This window comes from Paroedura picta, chromosome 8 (genome assembly GCF_049243985.1).
Source record: "Paroedura picta isolate Pp20150507F chromosome 8, Ppicta_v3.0, whole genome shotgun sequence".
NCBI lineage: Eukaryota > Metazoa > Chordata > Lepidosauria > Squamata > Gekkonidae > Paroedura > Paroedura picta.
The window spans coordinates 48,902,771-48,927,797 of NC_135376.1; the positions used below are offsets into that span (position 1 = coordinate 48,902,771).

The 25,027-nt window shown below is 42.2% G+C and overlaps 1 protein-coding gene and 1 long non-coding RNA gene across 6 annotated transcripts in view; one reads left to right on the forward strand and one right to left on the reverse strand.

Moving 5' to 3' along the window:
• The window catches only part of LOC143843502 (VPS10 domain-containing receptor SorCS1-like), a 507,191-nt gene that overhangs the window by 123,499 nt on the left and 358,665 nt on the right, over nucleotides 1-25,027 (reverse strand). For 4 of the 5 annotated variants that reach the window (XM_077349668.1, XM_077349665.1, XM_077349666.1 and 1 more), the window contains exons 6-9: nucleotides 21,726-21,790; nucleotides 15,475-15,593; nucleotides 12,472-12,561; nucleotides 1,004-1,183 (exon numbers count right to left, since the gene is read on the reverse strand). In XM_077349668.1, the coding sequence (XP_077205783.1) occupies nucleotides 1,004-1,183; nucleotides 12,472-12,561; nucleotides 15,475-15,593; nucleotides 21,726-21,790 (454 nt within the window). The remainder of the gene's footprint in view (nucleotides 1-1,003; nucleotides 1,184-12,471; nucleotides 12,562-15,474; nucleotides 15,594-21,725; nucleotides 21,791-25,027) is intronic. The other variant, XM_077349667.1, reaches the window with a different exon arrangement.
• On the forward strand, nucleotides 2,797-10,553 carry LOC143843503 (uncharacterized). Its single transcript, XR_013233574.1, has 3 exons — nucleotides 2,797-3,246; nucleotides 5,693-5,791; nucleotides 6,163-10,553. It is a non-coding gene; the product is annotated as an uncharacterized LOC143843503 (long non-coding RNA).

Here is a 25,027-nt window from a genome sequence, read left to right on the forward strand (position 1 = left end):
AAGGGACAGAAAAAGGAAGCTGGCCTCACTCAACAGTTATCTGTTGGGTTTTTAATACAAAAATTAAAGGACCATGATTTTCTATGGGAACCTGACCTATGAACTCAATTCTGGAGCTGGCTGCCTGTCTCTGTCCCTCTTGGCTCCTGGCATCCAGAAACCCAAAACACTCCCAAAATTCTGGAATCTAAATTTACGTTACTCTCAGAATTTCTAGCATGTTTTGGTCATTTCAGATATCCCCAAGCTGAACCAGAACAGCTAATTTAGGAGTTATTATTGATGGAGGTATTCCTGAAGGCACAAAGCTACAGCAAAATCCTTGTATCATATGTCTCCCAAACACAGTGGGACCACAGAGTTTAACCATTGTGGACAGATTAGCTCATTAGTAATATATACCTATAGGCTCAAACTATTCTCTGGAGAATTGATTGCACATTTTATAAATCTCTAATACTGAGAATACTCTCTCTATATATACTTGTCCCTGCCTGCTTACATAAAAGCCAGGTTAGTTGCTTCTGAATCAGTTTTATCACATTTCAAGCTTTAAAATTGATGGAGATCAAATATTACCTCTTATATTGCCATATGATATAAATAAATAGAACATTAAAATACTATTAAAATGCTATCAGAATAAACCATTTCCTAAAAGTCAGTCCAAAGAAATAAAAGTATTAAGTGCTTCTAGAGATGCTCAAGTTTATATTTAGAAGAATCTTCAGTTAGGGAAAATATGCAGAAGTTCTTGAAAACAACTCTGTCTTCTCTTGGCACTTAGCATTTATTCAGTCTTAGAGATCATAAAATGAAACAGTTGTTAAAGCTTAGTTTTAGAGGGTTGTAAATCAAACTCAACATCTTGAAATGGCCTCCACTCCTTAGAAAGCTGGTGGGGACAAACTTTCAGCTACAGATGAAGGGCAAACTTCTAGTCCTGCCTTAGCTATGGATTTTTCTGGGTATATATATAAGAGTGGTTGCTATTGTCACATACCTCATAGAGGTCTATCATCACATTGCCCTCTAGGTCTTGGCTGCTCTTGACATTTTCCAAAGCCAGGGTGAAGTAAACACCTCGGGTATCAGAGATGTAAAGATTGTATGTATCATTCTGGTTCCACTCCTGAACTGCAGCAAATACCTGATTCTCATCTGTGCTGATAACATGCATGTCCTGGGGGGAAGAGTAGAAACAAATATCACTCTTGGGCATCTTCCCCATCTCCAGTCCAAGTGCAGTCCAAGTGCAATCTCTTCTTGGAGAAAAGCAGAGATTCATTAAAAAGTCTAATCAGACAGAAACCAAAGCCACTCTACTTGCAAGTGCACATGTATATTTTATGCAGCCTCTCCTCTGCAAATATTCAGATCAAGAATGGACTGAGGACTTGTTAAGTGAACATTTACACTGGCAATAGCATTGCACAATTAGGAATCACTGAGTATTATGGATAAGAGAGGAGGAGGAGGGGACCATCAGGGAACAGTTTTATATGCAACTTGGTAATTCATCTTGTGGTTCAAGGAGACCCCTTATATGCACGGTATCACCTGGGACCTAGATATAGAAGGAAGAGAATGGATATATCATTAACAGTGAATTAACCATGTAGGATTCCCCTGCCCCAGCACACATATAAAATACTGTGTAGACTTACTCCAGTTATGACTACAGCGAATGTGCACTGTTTATGAACAGACATGAAATATATTCATTTGCGGGATTACATGATATTACATGAAGGGTCTTTTTGTGTGCTTTAAAATTCTATTTTAGGTATTTTTTGATGTTGAGATGATATAAATTACTGATCTGATCAAGTGTGATCAAGCTGCAGTCAGCTATTGGTGATGAAGATGCTTGTAAACCATTTTTTAAAAATTATTAGTATTATACGGTTAATAAAGTTTCCTTTAAAATGCCCAGCTCTTGTCCCAGGATGATGTTTTGCTGCCTCCGAAGAAATAAACTCTTAGTTTCAATTCCTAATTACTCCATATCTGGGCTGAAAAACAGGTTGCCATAGCTAATTTTATAGATATAGATACTGGTAGAGATTCTCCAAATCTGAAGATTTGGGAATGAAATACTGAATAAAAATCCTTGACTTTCTCTTGGGACTTTTGGACATGGCTTGGTCCTGAGACCCTTCAGAAAATGAGAGCTGCCAAGTAACAGAATGTTTTGAAAGTATTACATTACTAGGAACTGAAGCCCGTTGTACGCTTAAATACAACGGGCGCTAGCATGGTGTGATGGGTGAGTGTTTGGCTTAGAAGTTCTGGGTGTGAAGGTAGGGAGCAGAAAGATGCAGTGGCGAGAACACGGGAGGGAGGCAGGCAGGCAGGCAGGCAGGCATAGAGAAAGGGAGAGAGAGAGAGAGAGAGAAGGGGAGAAAGGAGATGAAGCAATGGGAGAAAGAAAGGCAGAAGAGAAATGGATGGAAGGGAGGAAGAAAGGATGGGGGGAAGGCATCCTTACCCCCTGGGCCAGAAGTACAGCCGGGGCCTGCCTCCATCCCCCTCCTGGCCACAGCAATACAGAAGGTGGCAGGCTGGCAAAGAGGAGTGGATGTGGGTGGTCTCTCTGGAGACTTGGGGTGGGGGGTATGTTAGGCTGGAACAGAACTTACTGTCTTGTATGCCAGCCTGAAAGCTACAGGCAGAAATCCTCCAGGCTTTTCAAGGGAATGTCCCAGGAGAGGAAGACTTGGCACAGGAGAGCCCTCCATGAGTGCTGTGCTCGGGACATCTCCAGACCTCTGCACAGGATTGCTAAAAGGTGTTGGTGGACACAGTACATTCCACAGGCTTCGTGAAACTTCTCAAGTAGTTCTTCCTCATTAGCAGCCCGTGCGCTTCTCCCGGGAGCCTGCAAGCTACAGTTCCCAGGCAGAGAGATAAAGAAGCAGCAACCGGCAGCTTCCCTGTTAATGATTTACTTAAGTCATTGTATGTTTGTTTGGCCGGGGAGTGGGGGTTAAATCGCTGCCTCCTCACGTGTAGCTGTGAAGTCCCCGCCTCCTCCTTAGCAGCCCGTTTGGCTCTTCTGGGTGCCTGCAAAGTCCAGCTCGGAGAGCTGGAGAAAAAAAAAAGCAGCAACCGGCAGCTTCCCGGTCTTGCAAGTGGAGCTCTTGAGTCCAACCTGAGGCAAGAGAGATGGCCTTGAAGCATGGGGGGAGGGGCAGCATTAACCAGAGCTGATTTTGAAACAACTTGGCCGGCTCTCGCAAACGGGTAAGAGACTTCAAAGCGGACCAGGAAGGCACGTGGGGGCCGAGCAGAGGAGTTTCTCAAATGGAGCCGACAGACTATTGCTGTGCAGCAGCCCCGGAAGCTTAACCTGTTTGCTTGTTGCCCCTCAAGATAGAATAGCAGGAAGAATTTTGTTAGCGTGTCTTCAAAGCCCACTGGTAAGGGCGGGCTGAAGAGCGGGCTTTGAAAGAGGAGGCGGGAAGGCATGTGGAGGCAGCCGACGGCGGCTGGTGTGCATAGAAGGCAGCGGTTTGGGGGGGGGCGGAATGGCAAGCGGAGTGCCTATGGAGTTGGGTTGGGTGGTTGTGCAGCCTGAGACCCTCCCCCGTCACCCGTCGGCTCCTTGAGGTCTCCCCCGTGCGCGGGGCCTACCTGAGTCGTTGCAGGGTAGGGAGGAAACGATGTTGGGCATGTGCGTCAGCGGGGCTGGTGTTGGCCGTGCTCGTTGCTGCATCGGGGCGGCTCTGCCGGTTCTGGTGCAGTGGAGGCCGGCAGCTGCTCGAGGCTGGCCGGGCAGGCGGCGAGGTGTTGTCTCCTGAGGCGGGGCGGCCGAAGCAGCCCTCGGGCGGCGGCCTGACGCAGCGAGAGGCGCTTCGCGCCTCTCAACACATCAGGCCGGTGGCAAAGGAGCAACGCGCGGCTCACAGTTGCTGGGGCTGGGAATCGGGGAGACCAATCGGCAGGCGCTGCGCGCCTGCCGATTGGTCCCTCCGATTGTCTGTCCAGAGGAAGGGTTCAATCCGGACCCTTCCTCATCCCGGACACATCCCGCCCCAGAACCCCTTATCCTTTTATTTAGTCCGTGGCACCTGCGGCGCCACGGGCGGTGTTAAGATTAGCCATTTTTGTGAATGAGGCACAGATCCAGACTCACAGTACTTTTTAAAGCTAAGATTTATGGAACTTAGTTTTAGGTCTTATTTATGGATCAGTTTTAAATGGACTCCGGGGAATGGTAGAGGACAGGAAGGCCTGGAGGATCATTGTCCATGGGGTCGCGATGGGTCGGACACGACTTCGCACCTAACAACAAGTTTTAGATCTGGAGGTCTTGTCTTGTATGACTCCACTGAAGCTCAGTCCAGGAGCTGGTGAAAAAGTGCTTCTAGTTTTTCCTTTCCCATTTCTTGTACTTCTTGAAGGAGATGGAAAAGCTTCACAGCTTCCAAGAGGGCTTCAGATCCAGGCATCTCTCAGGAGAAATTCCAATTCCATTCAGACCCACATTAAACAGATACTATCGTTAGAAATAGTCAGTCTTCCAGTCTCAAGATGGCAATTCTGTTATACATAGTTTGGAAACCACAATAGAAAACCAATGGGAAGGCCAGTTGAGTGCTCATAAATTGCAGATAACCAGACCATTTGTTTGTTTGTGTGTGTGTGTGTGTACTCACATGCCGAGGGGGAATACTATGTATTCTCGATATCAATGAACTGACACTGTTTCCTCCCACTTTTTTTACCCATTCTTTATTCACTTCATATATTACTAGGATGGGCGACTGTCAAGAACCTTGTCATGTGCAACAAACACCTCTCCCATGTGTCACTTAATGTGGCCCTTATTTTTCCTGTCAGGTGCAGTAATTTGCCTGCTATTTCTGCTGGGTAAATCATTCTATGAAACAATCTTCTCATTGACATGGAGAAGCAAAATACAGGAAGACAAAGGGGGAAGTGCTACCGCCACTATCTCCCCCCCCCAAGAGAAATAAATACTCACCACTTGCATTTTTAAATAACAAAAAGAAAGCTATCTTCCAATTAATGAATGCCCCATTGACACTGGTTGTGATATGTTTCCCATCTCATTGCCCACAAGAACATCACAACCCCACCCTTCAGAATTCCCAGTTTACATCAATGCAGGAAAGTCTGGGTTTGCCTGCTGTCTAATTTGTCTGGATTTTATGCTTTTCCAGAGAGAAAGAACGAGCAACATTATGAACACTGAGTTTGCATGGGTAACTTAAGGGGAAAAAGGCTGATACTTTCTAAATCACCTATGTGCCGCAAGTACCCTTTTCTCAGTCGGTCAGGAGAATATGGCTTATTGGCACCTATAATTTAATAGATCAATTACAGATAGGGTTGCCAGCTCTGGGCGGAGCTTGGAGTTGGCAGAATTTGGGGCAGGGAGGGACCACAGTAGATTAAAATACCACAGAATCCACCCTCCAAAGCAGCCATTTTCTCCAGAGGAACACATCTCATAAGTCTGGAAATGACCTATAATTCCAGGGAATCCCCAGATCCTACCTGGGAACTGGCATCACTAATTGCAGACCCTGTCAGTGATTAAAGAACCTATTTTGTTTTTAACTTGTTGGACTTTTCTTCCTTCCAGAGGTTGTTATGTTGCGTTGTCCTAATAACCCATGGATTAAAAATGGACAGAGAGTGCTAATTCTTTCTGTCATTATAGAACTTGTAACTATATAAATGATCTGGCAGACTAACAAAGGTCAGGAAGATAATATGCGGCACATGCTGGAGGCTGGAAATGCAAAGCTATACAAATAAGGCAAGTATGCATGAATGTAAGTAGGCAGTGTGGGTGGGGTCCAGAACTACAGAGACATTCATGTTCTATAGTCCCAGTTACCATTTTGCGTCACTACATGCATCGGTTTGGTTCCAGTGGAAGAGGAGGACAAGAAGGTGATGGATTGTGTCCTTCCCCACCTTTCCCAAAGACTGTGTCATTTCTTCCTGATGATCAGGAGGCAAAGAAAATGTAACTAAGGGTGAGTGGGAATTGGGTAAATGTTCCTCTTTCTTTTCTACTTCAGGCTTCCATGAGCAAAGAACAGATAAAGGCAATTTAATCTTATTCTTCCTTCTCGCTGTAGTGCTCTATCCTGTGATACATTTTGTTTGTCTCTTGTTCTTCAGAGATCAGATCCAGGAATTTGGAGAAGCAGCCACTCAACTAGTTCCTTCAGTGAACTCTTCTAGTCAGATCACCCCATGGAATTATGCCTGTGGGGATGGGTTGTATCTGTAAAAATGCATAATCACTATTCTTGTTTAAAATTATTGATGAAATGAATCTTTTTATATATGACTTACTGCATGTTCTATTTCAGATGGTGTACTGGAAAATGTAATGGCATGAAGGGTACTATACCATAAAGAATGATAAAGGGGTGTTAGTTTGCTGTTATCCCTCTTCCCCCAAAATGCATAGCCATAGGGGAATATTAGCCTCACTCATACTTAATACAAATGCAGAATGAGCCCTACGGTGCATACATAACATGTAGTAGTTTCACATTAGTTTGCATGATGTAGAAAGGAATCTCTAAAGATTGGAAAATTGAACTTCAATATCCTAAAAAAACAACTTCTGAGTGTACAAACTAGGCATGTGCAGTTCGATTTAATCTGTCTGAAAAGTAGTCTAATCAGCCTTGATTCAGGCACAGATGAGCTGAATCCGGTCCAAATCACCATTTCCCAATAAGTTTAAATGGCCAAATCAACCTTGCTTGAAACATCATGATTCAGAGTGATTTGGTGCTTTGAGCAAGTGTCTATTTAATCTTTAAAGAGAAGGAGAAAGTGGGGGAAAGTATCCCCTTTTGACTTTCCTGGGCTCTGGGAGGGAGGGAGTTGGAGGTAGAGGTACTAAACTTGCAGTGTGGCTGCAGGCATCTCTCTTCAAAAGAACCACCCAAGTTGCAAAACGATTGGACAAGGAGGTCCAGTTCTAGGGGCATCCAACCGGAGAATAGCTGAATCAAAAATACACTATAGGTTATTCAGATAAATCAGTTCAATCCAAACTGAATTGTACTGAATCAAAAACAATCTGAATCTTCTTCCCCTTGCACATGCCTAGTACAAACTTTTCACACACTATATTGGGGGGGGGGAGAAAAGTCCCAGTTAAAATTTCTTGAGACATAAGCATTCAAAGATAATGATAGAGCTTGTATTCCAATTCAATGGTTTCCAAACTTGTTGGTATGGTGACCAACAAGTACAAATGTATTTGGTATAGTTACTCATTCAGGCCTGGCCCAAGACTTTTAGCACCTTGAACAAACTATCTAGTTCAGCTCTACATTATCTACAGAAACCAACAAACATTGTGTCAAGGGCATTATTGCCTCCTCTATGAAACCAAAGTAAGAGTCTTTGTGTGTACAGGTAACATTCCAGCCTTTAACCACTTTCTCTTCCAATAGTCCCTCTAATCCCCTCTAAGATTCTAAGAAACTCACTCAGATCTTGATTTTTCAAAATGCAAAAGGGAACAATTGAAGGGACAGAGGTGGCCACTAGGGAGGGCTGTCCCATGACCCATTTTCAGAGGCTTCTAGACCCATTTCTGGGTCCTAGCCTACTATCTGGAAAACATTGTTTTATTGCCTTCCTGTGAAGCCAAATGTCTCATGCAACAAAGACACCAGAAAAAGGAGTTCTACTTCCTTGTGTAGCATTCTTGCTTGGTTCCTAATTATGTTTGTTTGCTTTCTCTTTCCCTTATAGGTATCATTGTACATATATCTCTTTCCATCATTCACAAAAGCCCCTTTGGTAGCCCTTGTGAAGGCAGAATGGCAGGATATACATTCTGTAAAATTTTTAAAAAGCATGATAACTCACACATTCTCCATTAGATTCATTCTGTTTCCCTTCTGAGTCATTGCTGAAAAGCTGACACCTGAAATCACTATCAATATAACCACATCAAAGGCACTAAATCCAACCACTTCATTTTGCCTAAGTCAGCTAAAGGGCCGGATTCTGAAGAGATCAGGGATGCAGAGATCAAACTACTTTGGGTATGAAAATTCTGCTTCAACATTCCACAAGCCACTGCAGTCTCTAAGAACTCTTTGCGCCATTGATTTTATTTGGGCAAAGTAATTGAGCTGAAAGAGATTAAAGACCTTCTAGTCATAAAGGACCCTGCTTGTTTCATTTCCTTTTTGACTGCACTGTGCTTTGTTCATTTTTAATAAACGCAGTCACCTGCTTTGATAACAGCATCCTAAACACGCATTTTCTGCTGTAGCTCTTATGCATACAGATTTAGTACTCACCCTTTGAAGATACTGTAATATTGTAATGAAGCACTTTGTTGCCTTAAATACCATGTAGGTAGATTCAGCAACATCTACTTCTTGAGCTGGGTGACAGAGAGAGCCTCATGGGGCTTGTTAAGAAAAAGTGGCATATCAAATTACTTATGAAGTATTTAATACAGGATATTCTTCAACAGAATAAGATAGGGTAATGAATGCTCAGTTAGGAAGCTGTCCTTGAAGTTACACCAAGATGGACAACCAAGAGGCAGCCGGAGGATACTGAAGCACTTTGACACAAGGCCAGATGCTCCCAAATCATACAAGAAAGATGTTGCTCAAAGCATACCCATATTCTGCTAGACAACTGCACATTCTGTTGCTTGTAAGATATTCCTAGACCAGGGATCTCTAATTTGGTGTCCATGGGTGCCATGGCACCTAGAAACATTATTCCTGGGACCCACTGAGTGGTTTTGAAAAGTGGGTTTGGCCAGATGGGAATTTCCCCCAGGAGGGCTTCTGATTGGCTACTGGAGATTTTTGCAGATTTTTTAAAACTTTGGAAACCACTGCCACCACAGCACCACTTGCCATTTCCCCTCTTCTGGATGAATCTGGTTAGAGCAAAAGATAAGTATTTCTTTAGCTCTAAAGAAAAGTTAGCTAAGCTTTACAAAGAATGAACACAAGTTCATCCATAGGAATATTTTGTTCTAATGAAAATGAATGGGTTTATGAAGTTTAGCTGAGAGACCAATTGAGTCGAGAAGAAAGGATTCTTGAGAGTTAGTTCCTTGAGGTGACATGCAACCTTTATGATATCAGAATATACTACACTGAAGTGCCAGGTCAGGAATCTATTAATTATACGAAGGTGATCCCTTGTAGAAAATATTTAACATGTGTATGATCTGAAAATTGGTAGTGTTAATTCCCGGAATGGCTGAAGCCAAGTCATGTATTAACGTAGCACTAAGGACCTTGTAAATTTAGCTAGCAGACATTCTAGTTAACTTCCCATGTGGGATAAATTCCCGTGTCCCTATGCTCACCTTGGGTGACAGGGTTACCCTAACTATGGCAGTGCCCAGTGTGCCATGGGATGCAGCAACACCAAGAACTGGGGATATAGGGATGATGGCACTGCCCAATAAGGAGCCAGAAAGGCCTGGAAATGCCTGGGAACATGGTGATGAAGGAGAAGACAGTGGAAGCATGGAGAGGATAGGTGCAGCAGCCCAAAGACCTGTGGTTGCTGGGTCCACTGCAAAGACAGCCAACAGCAGGAGAGCTAGGAGACATGGAAGTACCAGCCTAGCCACCAAGAAAGGCACAGCCAAGGCTTGAACAGCCTTGGGAAGCCTGGGAGCAGGCTACATGGATGTTCCAGCACAAGCAATAAGTAGAGGAGCAGGAAATGGGAGCCTTTCTAGATTCACCAAGGCCAGACCTTTGGCTCATGGAGGATAGAGAGAGAGAGTTTCCAGGAATCAGCCTCTGTCCAGAAGGAAGGGAGAGGAGCCCAGGGATTTCTTGCTTCTAGAGGACCTTTAATAGGTAAGTTGGGGTAGAACCAGACAGAAAGCTGGATCCCTCCCATGGTGCTTTGGAAGAGACAGGTTGCATGAAAGAGAGAGGGATCACAATATACCAGAACTCCCATCAAAGGTTCAGCCTGCAAGAACAACCACACTGGAAGGTGCAGACCGTCAGATCAAGGAGTATCTGACACCCCCTTAATCTATTGTGGCTCTAAAAATCTTTCATAAGAACATGATTAAAACTGGGTAGAGTACTTGCATGAGAATAAAAGAGTTGAGATAAGTTATTCAGAATCAGCTAATATCCAAAGTTGCTGGCGATCAATCTACAGCCGTCAGATGGAGCAGAACTTGTTCTAATACTGGGCATGTAAGAGAGTGTGCTGGCTCTATCATAGGTATAGTGAAAGTTGAAGACAACTTGGAACTGTAGTCTTCTCAAGCTTTACATGATTATTAAAACTATTTTTGCTATGTGCTTCATAGTTTACCAGAGAGTTTGGATGGTTACTATTTTGGAACATAATAACCTCTACTTTCCATGGTGTGGGGAGTGTCTTAGTTTTCACTAGTATTGTATCTAGTGATTATTAAAAAAAGAGCTTGGAACCAGCAAAAGGGACATTTGTTAGGTGAGACTTTGGGACAGATCTATAAACTGGTATTGTAGTCAACTGTTTTGATGGGAAGCTATATTTTCTGTCATGTTTTATATTGACTGAATTCTAGTCCAGGGAAGAATCCATCTGCAAGTTCCCATGAATATCCTTCATTTTCTTAAGAATGTATACTTCTGCTGATTTCTGTGAAAGAACATTTTCATAATTTTATGGTTGGGGGGGTCACCACAACATGAGGAAATGTATTAAAGGGTTGCGGCAGTTGGAAGGTTGAGAATCACTAGGTACACCTGGTCTGGAGGCTAAGGAAGACCACTTGGTGTTTACCAGAAGACCCAATCTGTGATGAAAAAGAGGAGCTAACTCAGAGATTTCCCCTCTCTGGAACTGCTGGAGAAATACCATGTACCTTGATGCCACTGAAGCCATTTACTAGAGAAATCCTGTCACAACAGTCAAAAAGGATGCAAACCAACCACCTGGTATATGAGATCTGCCAATTACAAAGTCAATGAGAGAGTGAGTATCGATGAGCTGATACAACCATGTTGGTTTATTTCTGGTTCTGTATGTTGATGTCGTCACCCATTCTACTTCACCTGATTTTTGTTGCTATCAGTTATGATGCTCTTTCAGTGGGTTCCTTTTTGTCATTTATGTGTAATTATTGTGAAAATATCACTAAAATGTGCAAACCTTAGTGGGGAAATTAGCAAAAGGAAACAGAGTGATGCAGACTCCTGAGTTCCTTTTTGTAAGAGAAACAAAACCAACCTGGAAATAGACACAGTGAAATTTGGTCTCATCCATTAAGTGATCTTCCTGATTTTGTGTAGATGGTCAGATGGACACTAAACAATACGGAAAGCCTGACCATCTTAAGTGCAAACAGCCTAATTCCAAATGGGTTCCATGAGCTGCAGTTTGGCATTTCCAGGTGACCTTTATCACAACTATTACAGTAACTGACTAGAAAAGGTTTTGCTGACTTTTTAAATGTCTATTGCAAATAAACACTTGTCTGACTATGATGTGAATTGACAGGATAATCCTCCCAAGTCTTTTCCAATGCCTGAGGTTTCATTCTACAACAGAATTCCATAAGAGCAATGATTTTCAAAAACATGTGGTTAGATTTTAGAAGTTTAAAAATCAAATGGAGTCCAGACTTTCACCTGACAATTTTTTAAATATCTTTCAAAAATACAAAAACAATGACATCCATGAGACCTTGTATATACATCTAGAAATTGAAGATCAAGGACTCTGGCTAATGCCAGATGTTTCAAAGGGGATTAGTTCATTTGCTGCATAAGCTGTCCCCCAGCAATCATGTATCTAAAAGATGCAGAACCTTGAATCTGGCAAGCAATTTCATAGCCCATATTCCTGAATCATGGCAGAATGAATCAAATCCCTTGGTGTGGGGAACAAAACTCTCTAATAGCATTTTCCCTGACCCTCTCATATGTCTTAAGGGCAATTTCCAAGAAAAAATCACTTCCTTCTGAATGACTTTTCCTTAGACTTCTTAAAAATCCTGGCACCAGTGGCAATGGCATATTTTAAAGCTATGTTGCTAATTCTTCATTGTTCTTAATTAGATGTGAAGCATGCATACAAAGGCATCTTGCTTTAAAAATTCCCATTAAAATCCATTAATGAAGCAAAACACGGCAGACTCCCACACAGAGAAAGGAGGGGGAAAACATAGAATAGAATAGAATCCCAAAATGTCATTAATGATTACAACAAAATGCTAATTAGTTATTTCCTCCAACCTGAAAATCAATCTGTATTTTGAACTGACATCTTTGGCCAGCTGAAACACTGACCTCATTGAGTGAATTGTGTGTGTGTGGCTGCAATTTTGTTTAAAAGGAATTGGGTGAATTATATTAATTAAACCAATCCTGCAGAAGCCATTTAAGAGCTGCAGTGGCTGATCTAACTGTGATTTCAAAAGGACATTTGCAAAAAAATGTTCCAGGCATAATAGTTTACCTTTGGCAATGCATATTTAGGCAGCTTCATCTGTGCAAACGCACTTCTCCGATAGGACACGTAGTAATGAGGCCGACCTCCTGATGTCAGCTGCAACATAGAACATTGTTTTCTTATATCATCAAGGTTATGATTATCACGGTTCCATTTTTTAAAGCAAGAGAAAATAATAGGCAAGCTGGAAAGGGGAATGCAATTGTGGCAGTGACAGCTCAAAAATGGCACTGCAGTTACAGCAAGCGGCAAAATAGCCATCATTCACATCATCAGCCATGGAAACTGACAGTGTGAAGTAGCATAACCTATTCAGATTGTTTGTACAGGAAGACAGAAGGGCACAGGAAACCTGAGAGCCTCGATACAGCCTTCTGAATCCTTGGCTGAGCATGTGGCAATTCTAATGTTCAGTCTATGGTCTTTATATCTAACAATCAAGACTTCAGAGTGCAATGAGAGAAGCTTTTATGTCCCTGTCAACTTTTGGGGAACTTTATCCAAACACCAAGCCTGAAAGTTTCATCTAGACTTTTCAAGTATGCCCAAGCGCTCTGAGTTCTGCAGAGAGTTCCATTTTGTTAACATTGATCATTACATCTGCCAGAGCCATTAATATTTTCAACAGCTGGCAAAAAAGAAACAGACCGCCTTCCCCTACTGTACAGATAAAAGCAAGGTACAAATAAATCAGAAAAACTTACTCTCTTCCCAGGAGCCCTCAAGGGCAAAACAAAAGTGAATCTCACTGGATTGTACATGGTAAGAGCAAACCAATGGCTGGTATGATACACTTATATAAAGAAAACAACAGGTGTGACAATAATTTGACAGACATGTTAAGTAACATGAAGATACTTTGAAGTTTGTTTTGGATTTATATTAAGTATCAAGTGTGGTACATAAAACTTTTTCATTTCATAACATAAGCATAACTCTGACTATAACAGCACAAAGCTATAATACATCACATAGCAGCCACTGGGCATTATGCACACTTACACATACTTGTTTTTGTAAGCCATACAACAAACTTGCTCATTATGCTTTGTAGCCCTAAATAAACATACCTCCTTCTAAGCCCATTGACCTCCCTGAACACAGAAGGGTAGAATTCTGCTAAGGATGGAACTGTTACACTTGCACTGGGCCTTAGAAGATATTGTGCAACTGACTCCTAACAATTTCTGTGCAGTAAGTTAGGTACTTCAGAGGCTTGGTTCATACACCTGTGAGTTCCTCAGCACTAGTGAAGCACCGGATTTCAGAATTTCAGATGCAACAACAAGTTTCTAGGACTTGTGGCTGCACAGAAAATCTTGGAAACATGAATTGTTTTCACTGCACCCAGGAATCAAAGGAGTACTGGTATGATTTCCCGTTAATATTTATTTAGAACATTTTTATTCTACCTCTCCAGAAACCTGCCTTGAGGCAGCTTTTGTAAAAAAAACAAAAAACAAAAAACACACAAAAAACAAGTATAAATAAAATATATTAATTAAAATCCAGCATTAAAAAAGCTCCAGCCCAGCATAAAAACACAGATCATTAAAAAAAAATCAGACTACATACAGCTTAAAATAACAATTTTCAGGCTAAAAGAAAAAAAAAAAAGCCCTTAATTAAAAGGAGGGTTATTCAGGGATTATGCAGTCATGCAAAGTACTTTTGTCCATCATTGCCTATCGTGGCCATTCTGCATCTGCTTATCATAACATTGTCATGCCATGGCTTATACTCTCTTAACTTCCAGTATTACATTTTCACACCACTATTGATATATACTGAAGCTATACTAGGGACAGATGAATTACCTCCAAATACATTGGTAGTGAACACTGGTATGAACCACATCGACATTTGGGGGGAATTCTTTACTTGGTGAAGGAGAGGGAGAGACATGCCAACACATGGATATAACCAGGTTTACCACAGCTGAAAAAAGAGGAGGATGTCCCATTTGATGAACAAAAATCCTGAATTGAGAATCATGGGACCTGAATAGAGAAAAGTCAGGTAGGATTCAGGCTGCGCTAAAAAGAATCATACTCAGGAGAGCTGGTAAACATTCTCCCTGGATTGGAAGGATTTTTGGGGAACAAACTTCTGCATACTTTCATGGGGCTACCATAAAAAGGATGTTTGGTAACATCTGTGGACAGCCAAGTATAATTTCAGTTCCAAAATCACAGAATCACAGAATCATAGAGTTGGAAGGGGCCATAGAGGCCATCTAGTCCAACCCCCTGCTCAATGCAGGATCAGCCCTAAGCATCCTAAATCAGGACCTTACACAGTCCAGCTCAGAAAGTGGCTCCTACATTATGCAACGAAACAGTCCAAGGACCTCAGAGTCTCATAAAATAGCTTGAAGCCAGATAATTTACAGCTCATCACTACTCCACTTGCAGTTTATTTCCAGCTTCTTTGTTATGAAATGGACAGCAGCAGGAGGATAATGAAACCTGAAACCATTCAGTTATATTCTCTGGCTTTCACCTGGAACATAGCTCAGCTGAATACATCTCATCTCCATCCTTTTCGCAATAATCATAGCCTGTGCATGACAATCATGCCTGATTACTCTTCTCTAGCACTCGCTTTCTGTCTCTCTCGTTCACCTCTTCTCCCCCTATCTGAAACTAATAGAAAAAAGCCTTGATTGGTCTGTTGCAATTGTGGTATCAGAACCTGGCATATAAACTTAGAAACCCGGTGAGGAGGCGGATACTCTCAGAATGCAAGATGAGGATGGCTGATTGGCAAAAAATATTCTTTCTGTACACAGTGCACACAGATCCCCCATGACCCTAGTGTTGATAAGGCACTTGAGGTATAGGCAGAAGGAAACAATTATCATCCCAATGGGACCAGTGTGTGGTTTTGATGCACTAAGATGCAACACTCAAGCTGTTTAGTTGCGTGTGTGGGAAAGGGAGATTAAAATTCAGGAATGGGGAAGAAATGAGTTGCAATCAATCAGCGGGGAAAAAGGCTGTTTCAGACCTGAACAAACACATAATCATCCTGGACAATGAGGGAGTCAAAGTCAATGTATCCTGGAAAAGGTTTACTTCTTATTGCTTCGGAGCAGTTTTGCATCCTGCACGTTATATATTGAGCATCTGAAATGACAAACAAAAAACATCATTTTGAGTGGTCTTAACTTTATATAGACATTTATTTTGGCTCTACTTTTATCTGTATATTGGATTAGGTTTGGTGTACCTCTATGTAGGACAGAAAACAGGAACAAGAGCTCAAACTGCCTTTCTGCTCACTTGTCAGTCACTGCTGGTGAAAAGGCCAGACAAGGACAATGGCTTTTGAGAAAGTGGAAGATCATACTGGCTGTAGCATAGGTATAAAAATAAATGTCCACTCTCCCTTGAAGGTATGCCACAAATCCCATTGAACTTGGTTTGTTTTCTTCAAAATGCTTCCAATGTTTCACCTGAACAGGAAATGCAAAGTATGTCTGGAACGTTGTTGTATATATTTCTGACAGTCTCTCCTCTCTAATGAAGCCAACTCTGATATCTGTGGCTCAAGCCTTTAAAAAAACAGCTAACAAATTTAAGTGATAGGTTGTCCAGTATAATTGATTGAACTACCAGGTGCTTACATTGATTTCTAAGCAAAACATGTATATGATCTATATGCAGAGGCAAATTTATTTATTCTTCATGATGTACTATCTCGTGGTAGCCCACCATCTCTTTGCAGTTCAGGCAATTTGGGGACCAATGATTTTATGGTCTGAAAAGCAAGAACCATGCTCCAAGCCTTAAGGCTTCAAAAAGGCACCTTCTTTTTCAAAATGCAAGCTTTTACTCTATCCCCTTGATCTGGTTTGGCAAACAACCTACAAAATACACAACTAGGGAAGTTGTAAGATAAAGGTAAAGGTATCCCCTGTGCAAGCACTGGGTCATGTCTGACCCTTGGGGTGACATCCTCTAGAGTTTTCATGGCAGACTCAATACGTGGTGGTTTGCCAGTGCCTTCCCCAGTCATTACCGTTGTATGCATAGTTTTATTGGATAACTTTAAGAAGGGATGCAAAAAGCATACGAAAGACCTGGGAATCGTCTAGCAAATGTATTTGCTTATGACCAGTCCATGAGCATTAACAAATTTAATGGAATGGGAATGGATACCAGGAGGAGAGTTATAAATGCACTGTTGCTAGTCCATCATGAAGAATTCCTAAATGCACTGTTTTGACACTGATTTTTAGTGAAGATAACCACAGGTATATGTGGAGGGAAACCTTGATACAACTTTGTTTCTGGCTACATGTTGTTGGGTCATAGGTGATGGGCTGGCAGCTGTGAGCAGTTGACAGGAACCTATAACTGGCAAAAAGACCATAAAAGCCTAGAAAAGGTAGAAGTGAACCTGTCCAAATTGGACAATGAGCTGTTGTGACAGAATATTGAACCAGTTATAGCTGGAATCCTACTGAGAACAATTATTCACCAAAACCCATTGTTGGATGCAGGGGTCCTGATCTTGCCAAGGCTCAAAGCTCCATTACTTCTGCATAAGTAGCACTGGGTGAATAGCAAAGAAAGCCTTTACAAATTACTTAATAATAATGCCTAGCCTACTATATTCAGTAGAACTGCAAGGTGCAGACTCCCACTATTGATTTGGTTTCAGCTTTGGCCCAGTGTATTCTTTGCCCCTAGTGTTATGGGAGGAGAGTTACATGGGATCAGGAAATTGACAGGTCCAGCAAGAAATTTACTTTCTAACTATTCTGTTCTGTCAGCTCTCAGCTTTCCAGTTAACTGTAATGCTGGTATACTAAGAAAGCAGAAAAAATGAAAAGGAAACTATCAAGCCATGCATACCACTGATACAAACCTGTTTCTTAGTTGTTTTTATCAAGCCTACTATATGGGTTCTTCAAGTCAATAATCCCCTCATAATAGGCCAGGTAAATGTCAGGAGCTATACTGAGTGGGGATGGGCATGACCCAGCTCATGAACATAAGTTTATGACAAATTTTAACTGGTTCATAATTTGTGAACCAGGGATCATGAACTGAAGAGCCACCATGAACTTATATGAATTTTAAGGCAGTTCAGAGTGGTTCATGAAGAGCAGAAATGGCCCTGTGCCATTTTTTTTTTTTGTGGAGAAACCCTCCACTTTCTGCTCCTCGTGAAAAACAGCAGGGAGCAAAAAGCAGACATTTAAATGGCTCCAAGCCATTTAACCCCTGCTTTCTGTTCCCTGCCACTTTTTGCAGGGAGAACCTCTACTTTCTGTTCCCCATGAAAAGTGAAGTGCTACAAACTGGTTCGGTTTATGAATCAATCTCCTGGTTTGCATTAATTCATAGTTTGGCCACAAACCACAAACTGAAATGAACTGCAAAAATGCAGTTTATGCCCATCCCTAATCCTGAGTCCAGACATTGAGGACTAGAAGATTAAATGGTTCTAAAAGTCTCAAAAATAAATTAAGTTAAAAAAAAAGTATTTGTGGTGCATGGAATTTAATCACGTCCTAAATCTGGAGACAGAGTGTCATTACAGTAATCGTGGAATTGAAGGAAAGATACTACATATATTACAAGCAATGTGCCAGAATTTCTTTTCACAATAATTGTTTGAACTTATGGGGGCTCATTAGGGTAGCTTTCAATAAAAGTTTGTCCCTTGGAATTCATTCCATGTGGGCTCTTTATTTACCCAGCTAAACAGGAAGTACCTCATCACTTACACTTAATTCATGTCAATTAATATATTCTGATGCTGAGATCAGGAATTAATTTCATTCCTTCTCTAGCACAGATGTTCTCTCTCCTCTCAGTAATTGGGATGTTATGCTTCTCATTTCCAACAGTCTCATCTCCAACAACAGCTGCTGTTTTGATTGTTACGGTAACAGTGAAAACATACTGCATCTTGACTAGGGAAGGGGATGGGGAATTGCCATAGTGGATAAAGCCAAAATGGAGTGAACAGCCTTGTTGATTTTTTTTCAATTTTGCTCTGCAACCAGTATAAAAAAGTCTAACTTAAAAATGTAGACATGCCACAATGATAGGTAGATAAGGTCATAATGAAAGAGGGTGGGACCTATCCTGTGGGGTTCCACAGGGTATAGTCTTATTCCCATGCTATTCAACCCCTATATAAAGCTCTTAGAATAAACTTTTTTTGCAGTTTGGGGATGGATGATCCTCTGCGTTTCTCCTGGCCCAGTGAACCAAGGCAAGGAAAAAGGTGGAAGAAAAGTCCTTTTCATGGTGGCCCCCATCCATTTTTTCTTAGCTGCAGAAAGTGGCAGCTGGGAGAAAGGGAGAACCTGAATATGCTGGACCAGTTTGGATCAGTTTGGGGTTCTGTTCATGAGCAGCTCTGAACTGTCCTTTTTAGGTTCATGCCTATCCCTAGTCTTGAGTCTCAGTGAGAAGAATAGACTACATTAAATAAATTAATTTAAAACTTCAAAAAATAGAATGACAGTCGGCAGCAAAATCTCATGAAGAATGAATCTAATGACATAGTGGTGGACCAATGAAAGAACATGAAGATTCAGAAGTGTCACTCTACAATTAAAATGCGTTATTTACAGCTTTCACATTTACTGTAAACTACTTTAAGTTTCTGTGAGAAAAGCAATTAATGACCCCCTGCCTTCTAAGAAAATAAAAAGAAAAGGTAATTAGATGGCTAAATTAAGCTCATCTTCATTTGACAAGAAAATAAATTTGTGGAAACAGACCAATGGTGATTTAAGAAAGCCAAACAGGAACAAATGAGGTGACTATGTAAAGGTAGAAGCAATGAAAAGGTTCTCAATTAATAATTCCAAATCAATGAAATGATTACTGGCAGAATCTCAGAACAGTTATCATGAAACCCAGGGCTAGACACTCCCTGAACTAAATTGCCTTTTGATCCGTCAAGGAAGGACCTGTGAAAAAGAATAAACAGACGAGCTGAGGAAGTTCTGCATATACTGCTTCTGAAGCACTGGCAGCCTGAAGTACAGATATTTGGGCAAAGCTCAATGGCAGCTCACACAGCCAATTTCAATCTGCTTTTGGGGGCCAGAAAAGGACATATGTGCTGTGGGTATAAAGATACTAGTGTAGCGGCCAGACTCTCCTCTTGCATGCACACTGACATTATGTGCTAATACCATTTTGCCCAATAGGAAGAGATGTTACTGGGGAGTATGTTTGCTCCCATTCTTATGTGAGATATACTGAGCATCTGATTCCCCTAACTGTAGTATACAGAATGATTCTATTCCAAGAATTGTGGTTGTTGTTGTCATCCGTTCAGTCATGTCCGACTCTCGGCAATTCTGTAGGAATCATTGGACATTTTTAAAACAGAGGCTGGATAGCCATCTGACAGAGAGGATGTTTCTGTGAAGGCTTAAGAGGGTGGCAGGTTACAGTGGATGAGCATAGGGTTGTGAGTGTCCAGGGGTTGGACTAGACTCGGACCCATGAGGTCCCTTCCAACTCTATGATTCTATGATTCTAAGTCTTTGCCATGTGCCCCGGTCTCTGACTGCTTCTTTTAGTTGGTTCATGTTCATCCCTGCATCGGCTTTGATCGTGTCAAGCCATATAAACCAGTGGTCCCCAACCTTTTTATCACCAGGGACCGGTCAATGCTTGACAATTTTACTGAGGTCCGGGGGGGGGGGTAGCTTTTTGCTGAGGGATGTCGCCGCTGCCACCTGAGCCCCTGCTCCACTTGCTTTCCCACCAGTGCCCCTGACTTCCTGCTGCCCACTGGGGGGCACTGCCAGCAGCAGTTGCACAGTGCCACGCCAAGGAGGAGCCCCAGCCATGGCGACCGCTGGAGAGCACCAAAGGCGAGCTGGCAGCAGAGTTGCAGGGCAGTCCCTATGGCAGCAGCTGGGGAAGAGCTGTGGACCGGTACTGACTGATCCGCAGACCGGGACAGGTCCCCGGACCGGGGGTTGGGGACCACTGATATAAACGATACTAGCATATAAACTGAAGCACTGGACATAAGTTTGCCACTCATGAAGATCAAACACAATGACTCAAAAGGTCAAATGTTAACTGGAAAAGTTTTTAAACTCTGAAAGCAGCTACGTCAGTTTACCTCAAAAAGCAAAACATTTGTGATTTTTCCTGCTGTCATTCTTTTCTGCTACATTTTTGTAAGCCAATTTCAAACTCAAAATAACATACGAAGAGCACAGGACAAAATAAACAGAAGCCTGCTATAAAACATTCTATGATTCTATGAACTGCATATGGGCTTTTTTCAATTGGAAATCCAGAAGTGAATGCTACTTTCACTCATACTTTCATTTTGGAGGGCAATCCTTCAAGAAACCTATTAAATATAAATATGGATTTCAGTTATCTACAAGGCAATCCTCACAAGGGGGGAAAGGACATATCATCTAGCTGGTATGCTGACATATCTGAAAAATGCACTGGTGCAGCTTTCTGTGCTGGTGTGAGAGAGGTTACACAGAGGAGCATGGCAGGTCCCTAAGCTGTTCCAGTCTGGGAATGTCCCCCAGTAAAATCCATGGCATAGCCCATATGCCCCCTGCTCCCTCCATTGCCAACGGTGGCACCTGGCAGACAATATATACCCTGGTCTTTTCATGGCCAGGTAAGGTGCCAAATTGCACAGCATGGGGAAATGTTTGCTGGTTTTGCAACCACTCACCAATGGCTGCGGCACCAGAGCCACAAGCGGGCCACAGTGCTGAGGTTCACAGCTCTGATGTTGTGGCTGCCAGTCTTCCAAGGCTGCTCTTACCCTCTGGAGAACAGGAGCAGCCACAGAAGACTGGCAGAGGCGGCAGTAGCAAGCAGGCTTCAGTGTGGGCCCCAGCCACAGAGGCCAGGCTAGGCCAGCCGCAGCGCCCAGGAGCCACAAAGGTAAGGAAGGAAAAGGAGCAGGTTGGAGTGAGTCTGGGTATGTGTATCTGAGAGGGGGAATGGGCAGGGGACAAGGATTCTCACCCCTTATATAGATATTCCACATAAGGGGTAAGAATCCTTGCCAGTAGTTTTTTTTTTTTTTAATGCATGCATTGAACAATCCTCATACTTCATTTATCAAATCACTGCAGTCTTTTAACTCTATAATATCCCTGAAAACTATTACATACTGAGAATTATTTCATCAGGACCAAATCCAGGTAGAAATATGGAACTGCCACGAGATCTTTCTAATGCATCCTACATCTTTTTATTCCGAGTATTTGCATGCATGAAAGTACTTACGGCCATCTATTGCCTTTGCTTCCAAGTGGACAATGTCTGGATCTTTACTAGTTCCCATCCTAGACCTGGAAAAGTAGAAACCAAAGCTTTAATTTTAAAATTTTCTATGTGAGTGTTTGTGCACATGCACATGTATGTAGGTGCTCCCGTATTTCTATATTTAAAATATTTTTAGGCACGTTCTTAATTCAAATATTAAATGATAAGATGATGACTGTAAAATAAAATATACTTATTTGCTCACAGAATTAGAAGCTGTAAAATACAAGATTCTGCAGATTATATGAATGGAATAAGATAGGCCATTAAATGCAATACAATTTATCTAATTATACAAATTTCTAGGAGAATCTTTGTAATCACATAATTTTTGTACTGTGCCACTTATTTATGGCTCATCACAATGAGAACCAAGAGTTCAGTCCCAGTTTTACTGCTCAATTAGAGGTGACATCATCTCCAATTCCACCAGAGAGAAGACTACCATTTTAGGCATGGAATTCCATTGATTTGCAAAGGCATGAGTGGCCCCATACACCTTTTCAAAAGCCCACATTTGGATTCTTGAAAATGACATACAGATAGAGCATACTGTTTCCCCTCCTTCTTCTGCTGCAATCTCAATCAGGAGGACACAGGTCCTGTGGCATTATAACTGTGGAATTTTATTCTTACATTGGTGGAGACATCCTTGTGGTGGTCTTGGAGACACTGTCACATCCAATTTAAGCATTATATAGTTGCTAGCTGCAAAGCCCGTTCCTAAGAACGGGCTTTGAAAGGGCCTCACCCCAACCCCTCCCACTACGCAGCTTAAGGTGGCTTGAGCATCTCACAGCCATATGGGGGCTGGCCAGCTCATTAGCAGGCCTGGGACAGAGCTCCTTAGCAGGCAGTCAGCAGGCCAGGTGGGTGGTCGTTAGCAGGCTGGGAAGAGCTCTTCTGCAGGTGGGAAGAGCTTGTCAGCTGGCCGGGTGGGAGTTGTCAGCAGGCCGGCAGGTGCTGGTTAGCAGACTGGGAGGAGCTCATTAGGGGGCTGGAGGGCTCGCACCCTCCACCATCACCCTTTGCCCAGGGCCCTCTCGCCTTACTTGCTGCACGCTCCAGCCACATCTGAGAGCAAAGTGGCTAGCTTCCAGGGATGGAGGGCGGGAGCTATAGGGGCAGGGCCAATCAGGGTGCACCCAGCAAAGCTGGCTACACTCTGATTGGCCCTATTCCATCTTGGACTCCCAGGGCACTCTCCACCCCCCGGCTGTTTCACAAATATTAAGAGGAACAATAGGAACAATGGATAAGGATAATTGTTATAGAATAAAAATCTAGGTCTTTCAACTCTTTAGAAATGCATTTCTGCCTCAAAACTATCCCCACATAAGGAAGCTTTCCTTTTAGATACTTATTAGAAAGGAAAGTAGGATTTCAGCACTGCCTTGGCAATTGCTGGGAGATTCTGAATATGGTACCTAGAGAGGAATTTTGGAGATAATGAATTCTCCCTAGTTTCTCTGGCAAGGAACATAGAAACATGGATAAATTCCTGAGTATCACTACAGAAGCCATTTTCTGGTCATTTTTTCTTCTACTCAGTTTCTCAAGGGCTGTTGGGACCAAGAGTGGAGTTTTACCTGCTGCAGGTAAATGGGAAGCCTAATGAAGAGGGAACTGAAATTTACCAGTCTATGACTCTTGGTATGTTCTTCCTATATAAGCTTCCTGGACATGTATTTGACATAAACAATTGTAATATTCAGAAACCACTGGAAAAAACATTTTAATCTGCTAGGACACTATATTGCAGAGTTAAAACTCATCATTTTCCAATACAAGTACTTCAAAGGAAGACATCAACTACTGAATTACAGGAAGCCAGTTTAACAAAACTGGTGAGATTGCATTATCATTAATTACTGTCATTGTGAATAGTCTCTCTGTACTATTCTTGATTACATTTGAATTTTACATAATTATATCACACCCTGTTCTTCCTGCCTTTCACAGTCCTTTGGCCCTGCTGTTTACAACTTTTTCTTTTTTGAAACATTGTATTTGTATCCACCAAGTGAGGAGATAGTATATGCATCCAGATGTGGGCTTTAGACCAGGAAAGCGTACGCTAGAATAAAAACATTTGAGTCTAAGATGGCACAAATTCTTGATTCTTTTTGCTGTAATAGATTAGCATGCTTTCCCATTTGAAATCACTTTGTAGCATCAAATGCCCTATTCTTGTTTTTCTTAAGAAAGAAGAATACCAAGTAAGACATCACAACTGGATACATCTTCAATTGAATGTTTAGGGGATTTCTGTACCCTTTAAATGTAGCATAATCTCCGTCAAATGCATGCTATATATTCAGGCCCCTTCACATGATGTTGCCCACATCCAGCGTCTGGCCCACTGACTGCTCTCTATACCCTCCATTTTAAAGCACTTCTCCGGGAATCCCAAAAAGTGGATTCACGATGCTAAAAAGGGCTTAGCAACAAGAGAACAACCAGCAGTCAATGAGCAGAAGGAAGGTATGGAGGCTCAAATGTACTAAAGTTGTCTGTAGTGTCCTGTCCTCGCTCCCACCTCCCTTTCCCTTGTTCCCAGGGACGAGAATGACTTTTAAAAAAATGGTGAACTTTCTGGAGCAACAAACAGGCAGATCCGTTTGTAGGCAATGCCAGATTAAAAAAAAAATCATTCAACAAAGCATGCCTCCCCCCCAAAAAAAAGATCAGGAACAATATTCATTTACTCATTTATCAAAGGATTCAGCCACTTCGGCTTCGGTGCCCATGGAAATCAATGGTGCCATAGACTATTATGGGAATGTTGGAGTTCCCGCCTTTCCCAGGGCTTGGGTTTGAGGTACAGCCTCCAAACTTTCAGGGTAGCTTTGGGAGGCTATTCCCTGTCTCCCCTTAAAATTGCAAAATGATTTGTCCAAGAAGTCCCAAAGAGGCTCCCAAAGAGGGTGTCCCCATCCCTCCATTATATCCAATGGAGACTTCCATGGGAGCTGAAGCAGACAAATCGGGCCCTTCATGCACTAGCCTAGTGATCCCATAAAGGGTGGTATTCAAAAGCACTATTTGTCTATGATTTATGCATAGGCATTGCAATGGAGAAGTATGACCTTTAAACTGTGTCAAAATATGGAAGAAAGGGATTGGTTGCCTGAATTGATTGACAGGTGGAAGCATGATGCGTATAAGTCGCATTGCTCTCTTCTGCCTCTTCCAGGCAACAGGTGGGGAGGGTGAGATATGCAAAAGCAAAGCAGACAAGGGCCAGACAGCAAAAAAGTGTG